The 15,160-nt window shown below is 32.9% G+C and overlaps 1 protein-coding gene across 1 annotated transcript; it reads left to right on the top strand.

Annotated features, from left to right (window-relative positions):
• Window positions 1-320: 320 nt before the first annotated feature.
• Window positions 321-4,700, top strand: LOC106349465 (beta-galactosidase 14-like). Its single transcript, XM_013789430.3, has 17 exons — window positions 321-579; window positions 664-759; window positions 844-956; window positions 1,035-1,101; window positions 1,180-1,272; window positions 1,350-1,588; window positions 1,665-1,770; window positions 1,837-1,921; window positions 1,991-2,109; window positions 2,213-2,380; window positions 2,471-2,646; window positions 2,737-2,956; window positions 3,052-3,162; window positions 3,277-3,378; window positions 3,487-3,632; window positions 3,711-4,062; window positions 4,151-4,700. The coding sequence occupies exons 1-17, from the start codon at window positions 367-369 to the stop codon at window positions 4,403-4,405; spliced, it is 2,661 nt and encodes an 886-aa protein (XP_013644884.2). The 5' UTR covers window positions 321-366; the 3' UTR covers window positions 4,406-4,700.
• Window positions 4,701-15,160: the final 10,460 nt, after the last annotated feature.

Raw genomic sequence — 15,160 nt, 5'->3', positions numbered from 1 at the left:
CACCTCTGTTTGGAGGTTAACTCTGTTTTATTAAGCAATCAAGTAGTTCGTTAAAAAAAAAAAAGAATTCAAAAGGACTAGAAATAGACTACTGTACTTTACAAAGAGACACACTCATAATAATACTTTATTATTATAGATTTTTTCGGTGAGTGAAGTAGTCCAAAAAATACGGATTAACAGTAGTAATCAATTAAATAAGAGAGAATTGTTTTTTTTTTGAGAAAGAGACTTGTTCAGACAAAGTTTCCGAGCTTCCCTCTATAACCATGGAAATCCTCCAAACATGGGAACATTTCTATATTACGAGTTTCAATCTTCATTACACAAAACAAAAAGATTTTATTTAAAAAATAAATAATAAGAATGAAGTCAAGAACAATATATTTGATAGGGATTCTGCTTCTAATTTCACTTTGTTTAAAGGCAGGCTATGCAAAAGAAGAAAAAGATGATGATGAGAATAATAAGAAAAAGAATAAGAAAGGAGTAACATACGATGGAACTTCGTTAATTATAAATGGAAAAAGAGAGCTTCTGTACTCAGGCTCTGTTCATTACCCTCGAAGCACACCAGATGTAAGCAGAGAGCTAAATCATATTTATGTCTATTGCCCAGCAACACACTTTATAAATATGGATCTGAATTTATTTTTGTTTCAGATGTGGCCCAGTATAATAGAAAAAGCTAGAGTTGGGAGACTAAACACTATTCAAACTTATGTTTTCTGGAATGTGCATGAGCCTGAACAAGGAAAGGTTATCACAAAATTATTACATAGTTCTTTTTTATGGTTGATTTTTTTAAATTCTTGTGTCCTTATAAGTTATAATGGGTTCCAGTGGGATTTCAAAGGGAGGTTCGATCTTGTGAAGTTCATCAAGCTGATCCATGAGAAAGGTCTCTATGTTACTATCAGACTTGGACCCTTTATCCAAGCCGAATGGAACCACGGGTGTGAAACAAGGATTCAAACCCAAAAATAATACGTAATCTATTCTTTCTTTCTTGAACTCATTTATTTAATTTTCAGAGGGTTGCCGGTTTGGCTACGCGAGGTCCCGGATGTTTACTTCCGTACAGATAATGAACCTTTCAAGGTAAAAATATATGAACCATATATAAAGGCTTTTATGTAGTAATTTTGTGAAATCTGATGATATTGAATGGAAATGAAGGAGCACACAGAGAGATATGTGAGGAAAATACTTGGGATATTGAAAGAAGAGAAGCTGTTCGCTTCACAAGGAGGTCCCATCATCTTAGGACAGGTATATATAGAGCAAAAAAGTGATGTTAAGAAAAACATCGAGCAAACTCAAAGCGTGTCTATAAAATTAAATGGCAGATAGAGAACGAGTACAATGCGGTAAGGTTAGCATACAAGGAGAATGGAGAGAGATATATAAAATGGGCAGCGAATTTGGTGGAGTCGATGAATCTTGGAATCCCATGGGTTATGTGCAAACAAGACAATGCTCCTGGCAATATTATTAATGCTTGTAATGGAAGGCATTGCGGAGACACTTTCCCTGGACCAAAAAGACCCGATATGCCTTCCCTTTGGACCGAGAACTGGACTACTCAGTACGTATTCATTGCTCTTCAGTTCATCTCTCTCATCAACTCAAAACTATATAATCTGTTTGTTATATTTCTCCAGGTTTCGAGTTTTTGGGGATCCTACAACAAATAGAAGATCGGAGGATATTGCCTTCGCAGTTTCTAGATTCTTCTCTAAGAATGGATCTCATGTCAACTACTACATGGTACGTACGTTAACCTCACCTAAATATATACATGTGAGAGTGAGACACCTCTGTTTCTGTGTGCAGTACCATGGTGGAACCAACTTCGGACGCACGTCTGCTCATTTCGTTACCACTCGTTACTACGACCATGCCCCACTTGACGAATACGGTAATTTTACAGACCCTCTCACTGAAAAACTTAAGGCCAACCCCCAATCATAAAGCTGTTTCTGGCTAGGTATGGAGAAGGATCCCAAATACGGTCACCTGAAACATGTGCACAGAGCACTTGAACTGTGCAAGAAGGCACTCTTGTGGGGTCACCCTCGTTTCCAGAAACTTGGTCCCGACACCGAGGTCAGGTTACCCTTCCATTAAATCTCTCTCTCTCTCTCTCTCTCTCTCTCTCTATATCCGGTTATCATGGGACCTTAACGGTCCGGTTTTGGGTTTTGTGCAGGTTAGGTACTACGAGCAGCCAGGGACAAATGTCTGTGCGGCTTTCTTAGCGAACAACAACACAAGAGAACCCAATACTGTCAAATTCAAAGGTCAGAAGTTCGTTTTACCGTCTCGTTCCATCAGCATATTACCTGACTGTAAAACCGTCGTCTACAACACTGCGCAGGTAAACTCCGGTTCAATTTTGTTTTAACTTAGGGACAAAGAGAATATATTATATTAACGAAAAACTTGTATTAAAATTGTTCTGAAACAGATAGTGGCACAGCACAGTTGGAGAAATTTTGTAAAATCGGAGAAGAGCAGCAAAGGTCTAAAGTTTGACATGTATAGTGAGAATGTTCCTTCCAAACTCGAAGGTGATACCTTGATTCCTGGGGAGCTTTATTACTTAACCAAGGACAAAACTGATTATGCTTGGTACACCACCAGGTAGGTAACTTCTTTCACAAGCAACCATATTTTTCTTTTTATTTTATTTTGATGCCTTTTGATTCCATGAATGAATGGAATGATATACAGCATAAAGATTAAAGAAGATGACTTGCCAGACAAGAAAGGTGTTAAGACTATACTGAGAGTAGCGAGTCTTGGTCACGCGGCTATCGTTTACGTTAATGGAGAATACGTAGGGAATAAGCATGGAAGCCATGAAATGAAGAGCTTCGTATTCAAAAAACCGGTTAAACTTAAACCTGGAGATAACCACATTTCTATCTTGGGTGTACTAACCGGATTCCCTGTGAGTATTTATTTATAGGAAACATTATTCAAGATTGAGAGAGAGTATATATGTTGTGACACCAAATATGGATTGTTAAAAAAAAAAAAATACAGGACAGCGGATCATACATGGAGAAGAGGTTTGCGGGTCCACGTGGTGCTTCCATCATCGGTTTGAAGTCGGGAGAGCGTGATTTAACCGAGAACAATCACTGGGGACATCTGGTACGTACGTGTATGTATGATCAAAATGATAGTATTGTATTTGTGACAAAAGACAATGTCTTGGTTTTGATGATGTAATGAGTCCTTATATATATATATATATACATGTTGAAGGCGGGTTTAGAAGGTGAAAAGAAAGAGGTGTACACAGAACAAGGATCCAAGAAAGTCAAATGGGTGAAAAACGGCGAACGCAAGCCTCTTACGTGGTACAAGGTAACACACACTCATGTCAACTTGGAAAACATTAATATTGTCTTGTAACTAACTAAACATTAATAATCCTTAATTATATAAATAATGGATTTATTATATTGTTTACAGACTTACTTTGAGACACCAGAGGGAGAGAACACGGTTGCGATTAGGATGAACGGAATGGGAAAAGGATTGATTTGGGTGAACGGGATTGGGATAGGCAGATACTGGATGTCTTTCCTTTCTCCTACTGGACAGCCAACTCAATCCGAGTATGTTCTCTAGATCTGTTACTACTATCTATAGAGAAAAGAAACACACTTATTTCATCTGAATTACTCCATATACAGGTATCATATACCAAGAACTTTCATGAAGAAAAAGGAGAAGAATATGCTTGTCATTTTCGAAGAAGAACCAGGGGTGAAACTTGAAGCTATTGATTTTGTGTTAGTGAATAGAGACACGATATGTAGTTTTGTAGAAGAGAATTATCCAGCTTCAGTGAAATATTGGAAGAGACAGGGGCCTAATATAGTTCCAAGAAACAAAGATATGAGGTTGAAGTCGCTCATCAAATGTCCACCTGGGAAACAGATTGTTTCCGTAGAATTTGCAAGTTTTGGAGATCCCACAGGATCTTGTGGAAATTTCACAATGGGAAAGTGCTCTGCATCCAAGTCCAAAGAAGTGGTGGAAAAGGTAACGTGGTGATTAACTAAGTGAGTGAGTTTTAAGATATATTTTTTTGGTTGATTAACTAAGTGAGTTTTTTTTTTTTTTGTCACAGAAATGTTTGGGAAAGAGCCGTTGTTCAATAGTAGTAGAAAGAGAGACATTTGAAGACAAAAAGTGTCAAGATATAGTTAAGACGCTGGCAGTGCAAGTGAAGTGTGAGAAGAAACAGGGAAATGAGCAGAAACATAAGAGAGAAGATGCTGAAGAGGAAGACGATGATGAAGAAGAAGAAGAAGAAGAAGAAAAGGAAAGAGAGGGAAACAATCAAGATTTAAAAGATAGGGAAAAGCGAAAACAAGATCATTAAACAAGAGCTGGTATCTATCTAAATAAAATTTCACTTTGTGAAGCAAGCATGAAATGTTGAGTGTTGACATAGTATGGTGGTCCAATTTATTAGAAAGAATTGTTTTCTTCTATTTATATTTTATAGCTTGTGTTTTTGTTTCTTTTGTTGGCGTCTCTATTTTGTTTCTGCGTAGTGTGACTAGCTATTAGGTATAAGCCTTTTCGTTTTAAAGAATGAAGAGCCTCTAACTCTGAAATTGAAGACAGTTCTTGCTCAAGAACCATAATACCACAATTGTTTCTTGATTAGTCAATTTATGTTTTGCTTTTAACTTTACAGCCAAAGAGACTCTGATTTATGATGGGAGAGGAAGCAAATGATGAAGACACTGAAAAACATTGAAGCTAACTTTTATAACTCAATAGTTAAATGAAAATTAACATTGACCAAATGAAATCTAAAGGGGGAATGGAACTCAAGTATCCATAGTATTTGTACCATTGACGCTAGAACCATGAATCTATTGGAAAGAAAGAAAAAAGAAAGAAAGGATAGTTAAACATACAACAGATAGTATGCATATTACTTTGTAGCAAATGCAACAAAAACTACCTGCACTAAAACTGGAAGAAGATCCAATCCAAATTGCTGCAGAAGTTCAGGTTGATCACTAAGTAATTTTTCTCTAGGTGAAACTTTGAGAGAACCTTTCACCAAAGTGTTTGTGCCAGTAGGAAGGGAGAACCTGCTCGGCCAAGTCAGATGCCTGAGTTCTCAAATTCAGGAAAAGCAAAAACTGATAGGATGGGGAACCTGCTCGGCCAAGTCCATGTATTGAATGGCGACGAAGCAAGAAACAAGAAGAGGGAGGAAGGAATCAAGAGAGAAGGTGGGAGTCTTCGGAGGCAATGGATAAAATGTCGCAGAGGTGGGTTAAAGCCTCGATCTCTCTTCACCTTGGGAGCGCAAGCCAGAGAGAATCTTCTTCTTCATCCTGTGGGAAGAGGAGGAGGAGGAGGAAGCTGAGGCAATGCCGGAAGAAGGCAAGCAAGTCGTCGAGCCCAGCTCCAAGCTTCCTAAAAAGCACTGCTTTTTGGACAAGATGACTGACACGTGGATCCGGTTACTACATGTGATTCCTTCACTCCTTTCCTTTCAGCTCCATACGATGACGTTTCCACGCATACTTTCCTTTTATTTTGTTTTTGTTTTAACTACTACTACTAAGGTTATGCGGTAAGGCCTTGCTCGACCTGTGGTTTATTGGAGTATTGTCTTTGTGAAGCAATGATGCTGTGAAGTTGTGCTGTTCCTTGGTTTTTAACCGACGGGTTCTCCGGTAGGAATTGTGGAGCTTTAGCTCAATCGCGATTGGTCTTTGAGTAGTTTGATTGTAAACCGAGTTTTTTCTTCGTCGGCTGCTCGGGTGAAGATCAGTTATCTTGTGGCTTCCCTCAGTTGAAGCTTGTTCTTGAGTGGCTGGTGCTCGTAGTTCCGTATCGGAACTGTTGGTAGAGCTTTGCTATCACCCCAATAATTTAGACCATCATCGCTTTCTCTCTCATTCCGGCTTCCATCATCGTGGCTTCTCATTCTTGATATTTGTTTTTAACTCCAAAAGTTTCTTCTGATCTTGTTCCCTTCTTTATCAGTTGTTGTCTTGGTCCTTTTCTTGATTCCAGATAGTATTGTCTACTATGCTGGCTGTTGGCTCTGGAAGGGTTTTCATACCTTTGCCAGCTTTGTGTACTTTTAGTTTAAGTTTTAACTAGGTGTTTTGCCCGCGATGCGGACTTAAACATTTTCATAACTTTTGAAAAGTTCTTTGTACACTATATTCATTATATATTAAAATAAATTTTAAAATAACTTAATATTATATATTTAATTATATAATTTAAAAAAATATTTGATTAATATTTAATTATGTAATTTATGTTTTTAACTTTTTACTAAAATACTTTTTCAGATAACAATACAATATATATATAGAGAAATTATCTTTTTTTTTAATTATATTTTTAGATTTTGGATAATTCAATATTATATTTTTTTATATAATTAATAATTTAATTTTATTGATATTTAGTTATATAATTCATGTTTTAACTTTTTACTAAAATACTTTTTCAGATAACAATACAATATATACATAAATTATCTCTCTTTTTAAATTATATTTTCAGATTTTGGATAATTCTTACTATTATTAATTTTAATCAATTATCTAATCAAATAAATTAAAATTTCGTTTTTATTTATTTAGTTATATAATTCATGTTTTAACTTTTTACTAAAATACTTTTTCAGATAACAATACAATATATACATAAATTATCTCTCTTTTTAAATTATATTTTTAGATTTTGGATAATTCTTACTATTATTAATTTTAATCAATTATCTAATCAAATAAATTAAAATTTCGTTTTTATTTTTTAATTTAGTTATACATTTTATTTGATTAATATTTAGTTATATAATTTATCTTTTTTAACTTTTAACTAAAAAACTTTCATATATACAGATTGCACGGTTAGCAGTTCTGGTTATCCGCTATACTCAATCTATCATCTCCTCCAAATAATTACTTTTGTCATTATTGATTGGGGTTTTTGCCAAAACTAACCCATAACTTGATTTTAATTCCAAACCTATACCCAAACTTGAATCAAATGCAAAACTAACCTAAAAGCCTAGTGAAATTACAGCTCAGCCCCTTGTGACCAAACAAAAAAAACATAAGCCATTTTTACGAATATAGCCCCAGTAAATCGTCTGAGTCGTCTGGACGACTGAAGTGTAAGTCGTCTGGACGACTGAAGTGTAAGTCGTCTGGTACCAGTTTATTTTAAAAATAATTTATAAATCTTGTAAAAAAATATTTTGATGCGTAAAAAATAAAAATCAAGTAATTATAAACAGTTTTAACTAATATAAATTAAGATATGATAAAATTGATTTGTTTTGAAGATAGATGAGTGAAAGTAGTGAATCATGAAATACTTTGGTTTAAGAGTTTGGCAAACATATGTTGTAGTATTGTATGTATTGTTAGGGTTAGATTTCGGAAAACTAAAATATTTTTTCAAAAATTAGTTTTCACCTATATGTGTTTATTTTTGTGTATAGTAAACACTTTTCAAGTTTGATTTGGTTTTATGAAGTGTTTAATTAGATAATTAAGTTTAGGGGTTATGTTTAGGGTGTGGACGACTTATATTTCAGTCGTCTGTTGAATAATCTACCCGGACGACATATATTTCAGTCGTCCAGACGACTTACTTGTAAGTCGTCTGGGAAGTCTTCTATTTTAGTTTCCCGCTAAAAATATTTAATTTCCCGCTAAAAATATTAAACTCTTCTGGACGACTTACATGTAAGTCGTCTGTTTTAATTTCTTCACCAGACGACTGAAATGTAAGTCGTCCAGGAAGTCGTCTGAGTCAAAAATATTTAATCTAATTGGATTTTTTGTCTCCCTATAAAAAGAAAAATTTACACATTCTCTCTCCTCCTCTCAAATGGCTGCAACAAAAATGTAATGTTCATCATTCTAAAACTCTCCAACCTCTCTCTAATCTCTTTGACTTGAAAACACCAAACTTTATATGAATTTTTCAGTTTTGTCTCATGTATTTCTTACTAATCTATCTCTTTTGCAGGTTTTTAATCAAATGGTACTCATCTTCCACTAATTTAGAGGTAGATCTATTAATTTTAGATATGTATTTTTGTGTGTTCTATAAATGTAGATTTATCTAATCTTTCACTCATTTTCTCTATTTTTAAGTCATTTGAACGTTTTTGGATATGCAGGTTTTTCAGATCTAGATTTGATGTGCAGGTTTTTCAGATCTGGAAGACTTCTCGGACGACTTACCTGTTAGTTGTCTGGAAGTCGTCTGGAAGTCGTCTGGACTTCTTGGAAGTCTTCTGACAAAGTCGTCTGGACTTCCAGGAAGTCGTCTGGACTTCCAGGAAGTCGTCTGGACTTCCAGGAAGTCGTCTGGACTTCCAGGAAGTCGTCTGGACTTCTAGGAAGTCGTCTGGACTTCTAGGAAGTCGTCTGGATTTTTCTGAGCGTTTTGGTAAGTTCTTATGTCTGATTTTTCTTCATTTGGTAACTTCTTGTTGTATAAAGTTCTTACTTTTTTCCCAAACTAAAACTCTCCAAACCCACTCTAATCTCTTTGACTTGAAAACACCAAATTTTATATGAATTTTTCAATTTTGTCTCATGTCTTTGTTACTAATCTATTTTTTTTTTTTTGCAGGTTTTTAATTAGATGGTACTCATCTTCCACTAATTTAAAGGTAGATCTTTTATTTTTAGATATGTATTTTTGTGTGTTCTGTAAAGGTAGATTTATCTAATCTTCCATTCATTTTTTCTGTTTTTAAGCCATTTGAACGTTTTTGAATATGCAGGTTTTCCAGATCTGGATTTAATATGCAGGTTTTTCAGATCTGGAAGACTTCTGGGACGACTTACTTGTTAGTCGTCTGGAAGTCGTCTGGAAGTCGTCTGGAAGTCGTCTGGAAGTCGTCTGGACTTCCTAAAAGTCGTCTGGACTTCCTGTAAAGTCGTCTGGAAGTCGTCTGAACTTCCTAAAAGTCTTCTGGCAAAGTCGTCTGAACTTCCTGGAAGTCGTCTGGACTTCTTAGAAGTCGTCTGGACTTCTTAGAAGTCGTCTGGACTTCTTAAAAGTTGTCTGGTCTTGTCTACTCAAGTGGAATCCAAGCTTGTCTTTGTAGATGAATGATCTATAATAGTTTTGTTTGTGGTCTGTTTTGTGAATTGCATGTATACTCTTTTAGTTGTGAATTTTTTGTAAAATCAGTAATAATGTTTTCCAAGATGTATTAAATGTGCTAACAATGTGTTTACACATTTACAAATCAATGAAATAATAGACTTCAGTAGCCTTTTTCTTATCTTTGGATCTCTCATATGCAATAATAAACTCCAATGGCCTTTTTCTCATCTTAATAAACAAGAATGTTGGTAAGAGATGGAAACAAATAATAGTAACTAGTCAAAACATATCATATTTTTTATAAGTTTGCATTGAAAAACTTAGTCAAATTTAGTAAAACTAAAGGAGAGAACATATTTTGTAAATATGAGTTTTACATATCTTGAAGTTACTTATCACTCTTAAAAATACAAGTTATTCAAAAACTAACGTAGAAGACTTAAAACTAGTGGAGAAGACGCGGACGACTTCAATCTAAGTTGTCTAGACGACTAAACTATATGTCGTCTGGTCAACGCAGATGTTATTTTTGCAATTGACTTTGAAATCTGTTATTTCGGACGACTGAAAGTTAAGTCGTCTACTATTGTTTGGTTAAAAAAAAAACTCCAAAAAAGCTAGACGACTTACATTTCAGTCGTCAGAGGTTAGTTTTGCATTTGACTGGATTATTTCAGAATTTGACTTTTTGGACGACTTACATTTCAGTCGTCTAGTGAAAATTAAAATAATAATATTTTTTTAAAAGTAGACGACTTACAGTTAAGTCGTCATAGGTTAGTTTTGCAATTGAAAAAAAAAACTTCAAGATTTAATTATATACAGACGACTTATAATTCAGTCGTCCACGAGACGACTGAAATGTAAGTCGTCCAGGATTTATGAGGTTTGACCAGAATCTCGGAAAAAAGTCCTAGACGACTTACAATTAAGTCGTCTGGTGGACGACTGAATTATAAGTCGTCTGTGTTTAATTAAATCTTGAAGTTTTTTTTTTCAATTGCAAAACTAACCTATGACTACTTAATTGTAAGTCGTTTACTTTAAAAAAAATATTATTATTTTAATTTTCGCCAGACGACTGAAATGTAAGTCGTCTGGGGAAGTCAAACTTCTGAAATTATCCAGTCAAATGCAAAACTAACCTATGACGACTGAAATGTAAGTCGTCTAGGTTCTTTGGAATTTTTTTTGAAACCAAACAATAGTAGACGACTTAACTTTCAGTCGTCTCAGGTTACAGATTTCAAAGTCAATTGCAAAAATAACCTCTGCGTTGACCAGACGACTTCCAGGTAAGTCGTCTACAGCCAGACGACTGAAAGGTAAGTCGTCTACAGCGAGGCGACTTCCCAAGTAAGTCGTCTGACGAACAGATCTGGAAAAAAACTCGATGTCATACCTTAAATTGGTGAGATAAGTTCCTTAGCATACATAAGGCTTCTCCAAGCACACAGAATCACAAACGAAAGTCACCCATCCATAATCGTTAGCTTCTATGACTTTATGAACCATAAAAATTTTAGAATCAAAATCTTGGGTTTTTTTAGCTCATTGTGGAGAGAAAGTGAGAGATATGTTGTGTTTAGTTCACAAGAATGGAAAAAGAAGAAGGGTAAATCGATTTTGGGAGCATTAAGAGCTTCAAATTGGTTGTTCATGGTGGTTGTGGTATTGATGATAATGGCAATCTTGTAATTACTTGAAGATGATGAGGGTGAGAGAGTAAAAATGTCATTTTCGAAAAAAAAAAATAAAAAAAAATTGATGGCATTTTCGTAAATTATATGAACTTGTGGGGTGAATAGGGCAAAACCAATTTTCAAAAAAAAAGGAGGTTAGTTTTGTGTTTGACTTTAAGTTGTAGGTCAATTTTGCAAAAATCCCTTATTGATTTCCGTTGACATGGTTTTTGTGTATTTTCTAATCTTTTCTTTTCTGTAATATAATGCTCTGTATTGCATATTTTCATCACTGCCGTAGGAACTAGAGATATATAGTAAATCTTAACATATTATATAATTTCTATTTTATCTATTCTTATTTATATAAGTAGATATGTATGATTGCTGTGACCATTTTTTTTGTATCCTTTACCGTCACCAACTATCCAACTTACTTTCACGTATTTGCGAGGGAACAGATCATAGTACAACTTTTACCGGAAAAAAAAAAAAGAAAACAGATCATAGTAGTATCTTACTCTGCTCAAAATAAAATCCCAGATATATATAGTTTTTTTTTTATATCTTTTTTTGTTAAAGACAGAATGTGGACGAGCAACAATCAGATCGTCAACCAATAAAATCCCATATATATAGTAGTTTACCGTGAGATAATGCAGCGTTGGAATTAGAACACTTTAAAACAAATAACAACAAAAAGTGGAAGGTGAACCAAATCCCACGTTCTCAGTCACAAATGAACCCTAAATAATACTAGTATTTAATTATCCAACTCATAGCCATATCACTTACGCTAAGAAAATGACAAATTAATTAGTAATAGTACTATATATTATTATAGGGCATCTGTAGTATGCTTGGCAAAAGAAAAATACAATTGTTATATCATCACACACCGCTATTTCATCCACGGCATCATTTACACTCCCATTAGATAAACAAACGTTAATTCTTTACACAAATATAAAGAATAATTCAGCAGAACTTAGCTGTTTTTTACTCAAATATATATTTTCATGATGTTTAAAACGCTCTTTGTAAGTAGTGTTTTATTTTTCGTTAGTTAGTGTTTGTTTAATATACTAGTTAGGCTCTATTAATAAATTACAAAGACATTAAGTAGAACAAGAAATCAAATAATTAGAGTATTTGGTGAATTTTAAAAAGTAATATGAGGTTTGATTTGATCAAATGTAAATGAATATATCTTCTGTTGCTGATCTGAAGAATCTTGGGCTCTAGCTGAGAACCTGGCCTTCTAGAAGAGCGCCATCATCATGCATGAAATGAGTGGTTGTATACCAATGGATTAAAAATTGAATTCAACAACTCTCTCTTTTTCGTTTTTTCCATCTTTTTCAATAAACCATTATTTATTCAAATGTTCTCAAATTTTCCACCTAACTTACCAAATTTCACAATTTAGTTCAACTTTATGTTTAAACGCATATATACAGGTACACAAACATACAAGATAACTAATGTATTCTTCTCCTAACTACTGCCATCGTTCAAGTGTGTTTCTTGCATCATAATCACATCATCTGTTACAAAAATACGATGGAAACGAATAGTCTTATCACTTTATCATATTTTACAGAAAAAAATATACGTGACATATACGGTTATTGCCTAACAACACTGTTATTACATCCCGTCCAGTTAAAAGGTTAAAACCCTTCCTAAAATATTTTATTCGTAAGTCTGGCTAGTTAAAAATAATAATAGGAGTCTGGTTTAAGAAAACCATGCTAAGTCAAGGTTCTAGAAGGCACATTCTTATTCTATCTAAAAGCTTTATTACATAATATACACGCATATCCTGTTTGGTGGTTCTTGTTGTATATTGGTTTTTGTATACATACAGAAGCATGACCATTATCACAATGGCCATCATTTGACAGAGATATTTAAAACAATATATATATGCAAGTTATACCATACCCATACATATAATTAGTTATTTGGTAATGCTGTGTTTAGCGAGTGATTGTATGTATGATTATATAATGAATTAGAAGAGTTTACATAATATATTAGGGCTAAGACATATGCATTATTAATTTCAAACAATAATTAGCCTGATGCAGTCTATATACTAGAGAATAAGCTGTTGACCAGTATAAACCACACATCCTATAGTTGACCTGCACTTGTACAAAATCACTCATTAACTTTACCACCAACCTCCACAACTTAAATTTTCCCTCCTCTTCATTATTGATTCCAGTTTATCTATTCTATTAAAACAGCAGTGTGACCTATTGATAAAAATACTGTCCAACAATTATTCACTCATAACCTACTTTAAAAAAATAAACCAACTCTTTTATAACCACATCAAAACATATTTCGTATATTGCAACCTCTTCTTTCTTTCCTATTTTCATGGAACCCATGACTCCCTCTTTTTTTGGACAATAAGAACCGTAACTCCATCTAAACATCTTATGTGAACTTATAATTTATGTATTTCATTTTAAAATTGTTTTGTTTAATTAATCAATGAAGATGATGTAAAAATTATATTTTATTCTCAGTGTAGAGATTTTGGACGGGGATGGTTCGTCGTGACTTTTTTCTACTCAGTCAAAAACACATAATGTTGAATTTTTTTTGTATAGTGTTAGTTTGTGTAAAATCCTACTTATTCTTAATTGTTTGTGGTTTTTTGTTTATAAATTTAAGAACTATGAAGAAAAAATGATGAAACAAACTAAAAAGAAGAAAGAAAGAGCGGCTAAATAAAGTTTACATGGAGAGAGAGAAAGAAGAAGACTTTTTAATGCTTTGACTTTTATAATTTCTTATTGGAAAATACGAACATCATAATGAAAAAGAGATATAGATCGACCTAAGTTGGACGAAATTTTGGTTGTTTAGCGAATCCCAATATTTTATTAAATAATGAACAGCTTTTCAGTGGCTCATTTAATCAATACATTTTACATTGAAACCAAATAATATAAATCCACTTTGCAAGTCCAGTAAAATTAAAATTATTTTTTATTATATAATCAAAAATCCAAACAATAAATGTACAGATGTAATAAAGTACAAAATATGAAAACTTTCAATTTATAGAAATAAAAGTATTTAAAAAAAAATAAAATAGGTTTTCAAAACTAAAAAATACGCATTTTGATTATAAGAGAATATGGATTGATGTAAAGAATAAAATTGCTTAAAATAATTACACAAGAATTTGGCATAATAATTAATTTAATTTATGAAACAGTTTTTTAAAAAATTTAAATGCTAAAAAAGAAATTAATACACTTACAATAAAAGTATAAAATTAATATACTTACAATGTGTATATATATATATATATATTTAACAAAATATATTAAAATTATTTTTTCACATTTTTCAAAAACATTGTTCATTCTTCGGGACGGGTTGTGGCAGGTTGGATTTAATATTGGTTTTCGAATATAACACTTTAAGAATTGTTTGGGTATATAGTTTAGGTCTAATAGAATACGAGACTTGATTTTCCTGTCGATTCCAAAATTGGTTTTTTTATACGAATATTTTTGACTAATTATGTTAGGTAACTATTAAGAAATTATAATATGTTACAGACTTAGAGAAATAAAGTTTAAAAATAATTTCTGAAATACATATAGCATAGTGTATAGTTATGCAACTTGACATATTTAATACAACTACCAAAAATTAAATTTAATTAAACTAAATTATGATTAAACACAAATATGATTGCAGAAAAACACAAATATGATTACAAAAACATAAATATAAAAATTAAATGTTTCAAAAAAATAAAAACAAAAATATACCCGCCCTTCGAAGGGCGGGTCAGAATCTAGTATTATAATAATAGAGTAGATTAGGGCCAATTCTGGCAGTAAAAGCCATTAACAAACTTTTTTTAATTTTCAGTTTACTGAATTTCAGATCTCTATATATATAATTATTTCGTAGCATGAGATATGAAAATTGTTTTAAATGCAAATGAAAAATAAAAGAAAAAAGTGTTCAGTCTTATTGAATATAAACGTATTATAGAGTGTGTACAAATAAGATACTATTAGAGAATTTGCACCCAAAAACCAAACAAAAACCCAAAATTATCAAACTAACCAATTTCACATATAGAAGCTCCCTTAATCCAATGATTTGACTAAGAGTTTATTAATGCTTCTGTACCAGCATATCCAGGTTTCAATTCTCAAATAAAGCGATTTATTAAATAATTATGCAGGCTACAGAAGAAAAACTTACAAGGGATCTTCAACATGATGCAAGTAAACTCGGTCAAGCGTGATCTTCGTATGACGGTTCAAGTGATGCAGTTAGACGTA

The sequence above is a fragment of the Brassica napus genome, chromosome A6, assembly GCF_020379485.1.
Source record: "Brassica napus cultivar Da-Ae chromosome A6, Da-Ae, whole genome shotgun sequence".
In the NCBI taxonomy this organism is placed as follows: domain Eukaryota; kingdom Viridiplantae; phylum Streptophyta; class Magnoliopsida; order Brassicales; family Brassicaceae; genus Brassica; species Brassica napus.
The sequence above is the reverse complement of the archived record's forward strand: the minus strand, read 5'-3'. Positions and strand labels throughout refer to the sequence as shown.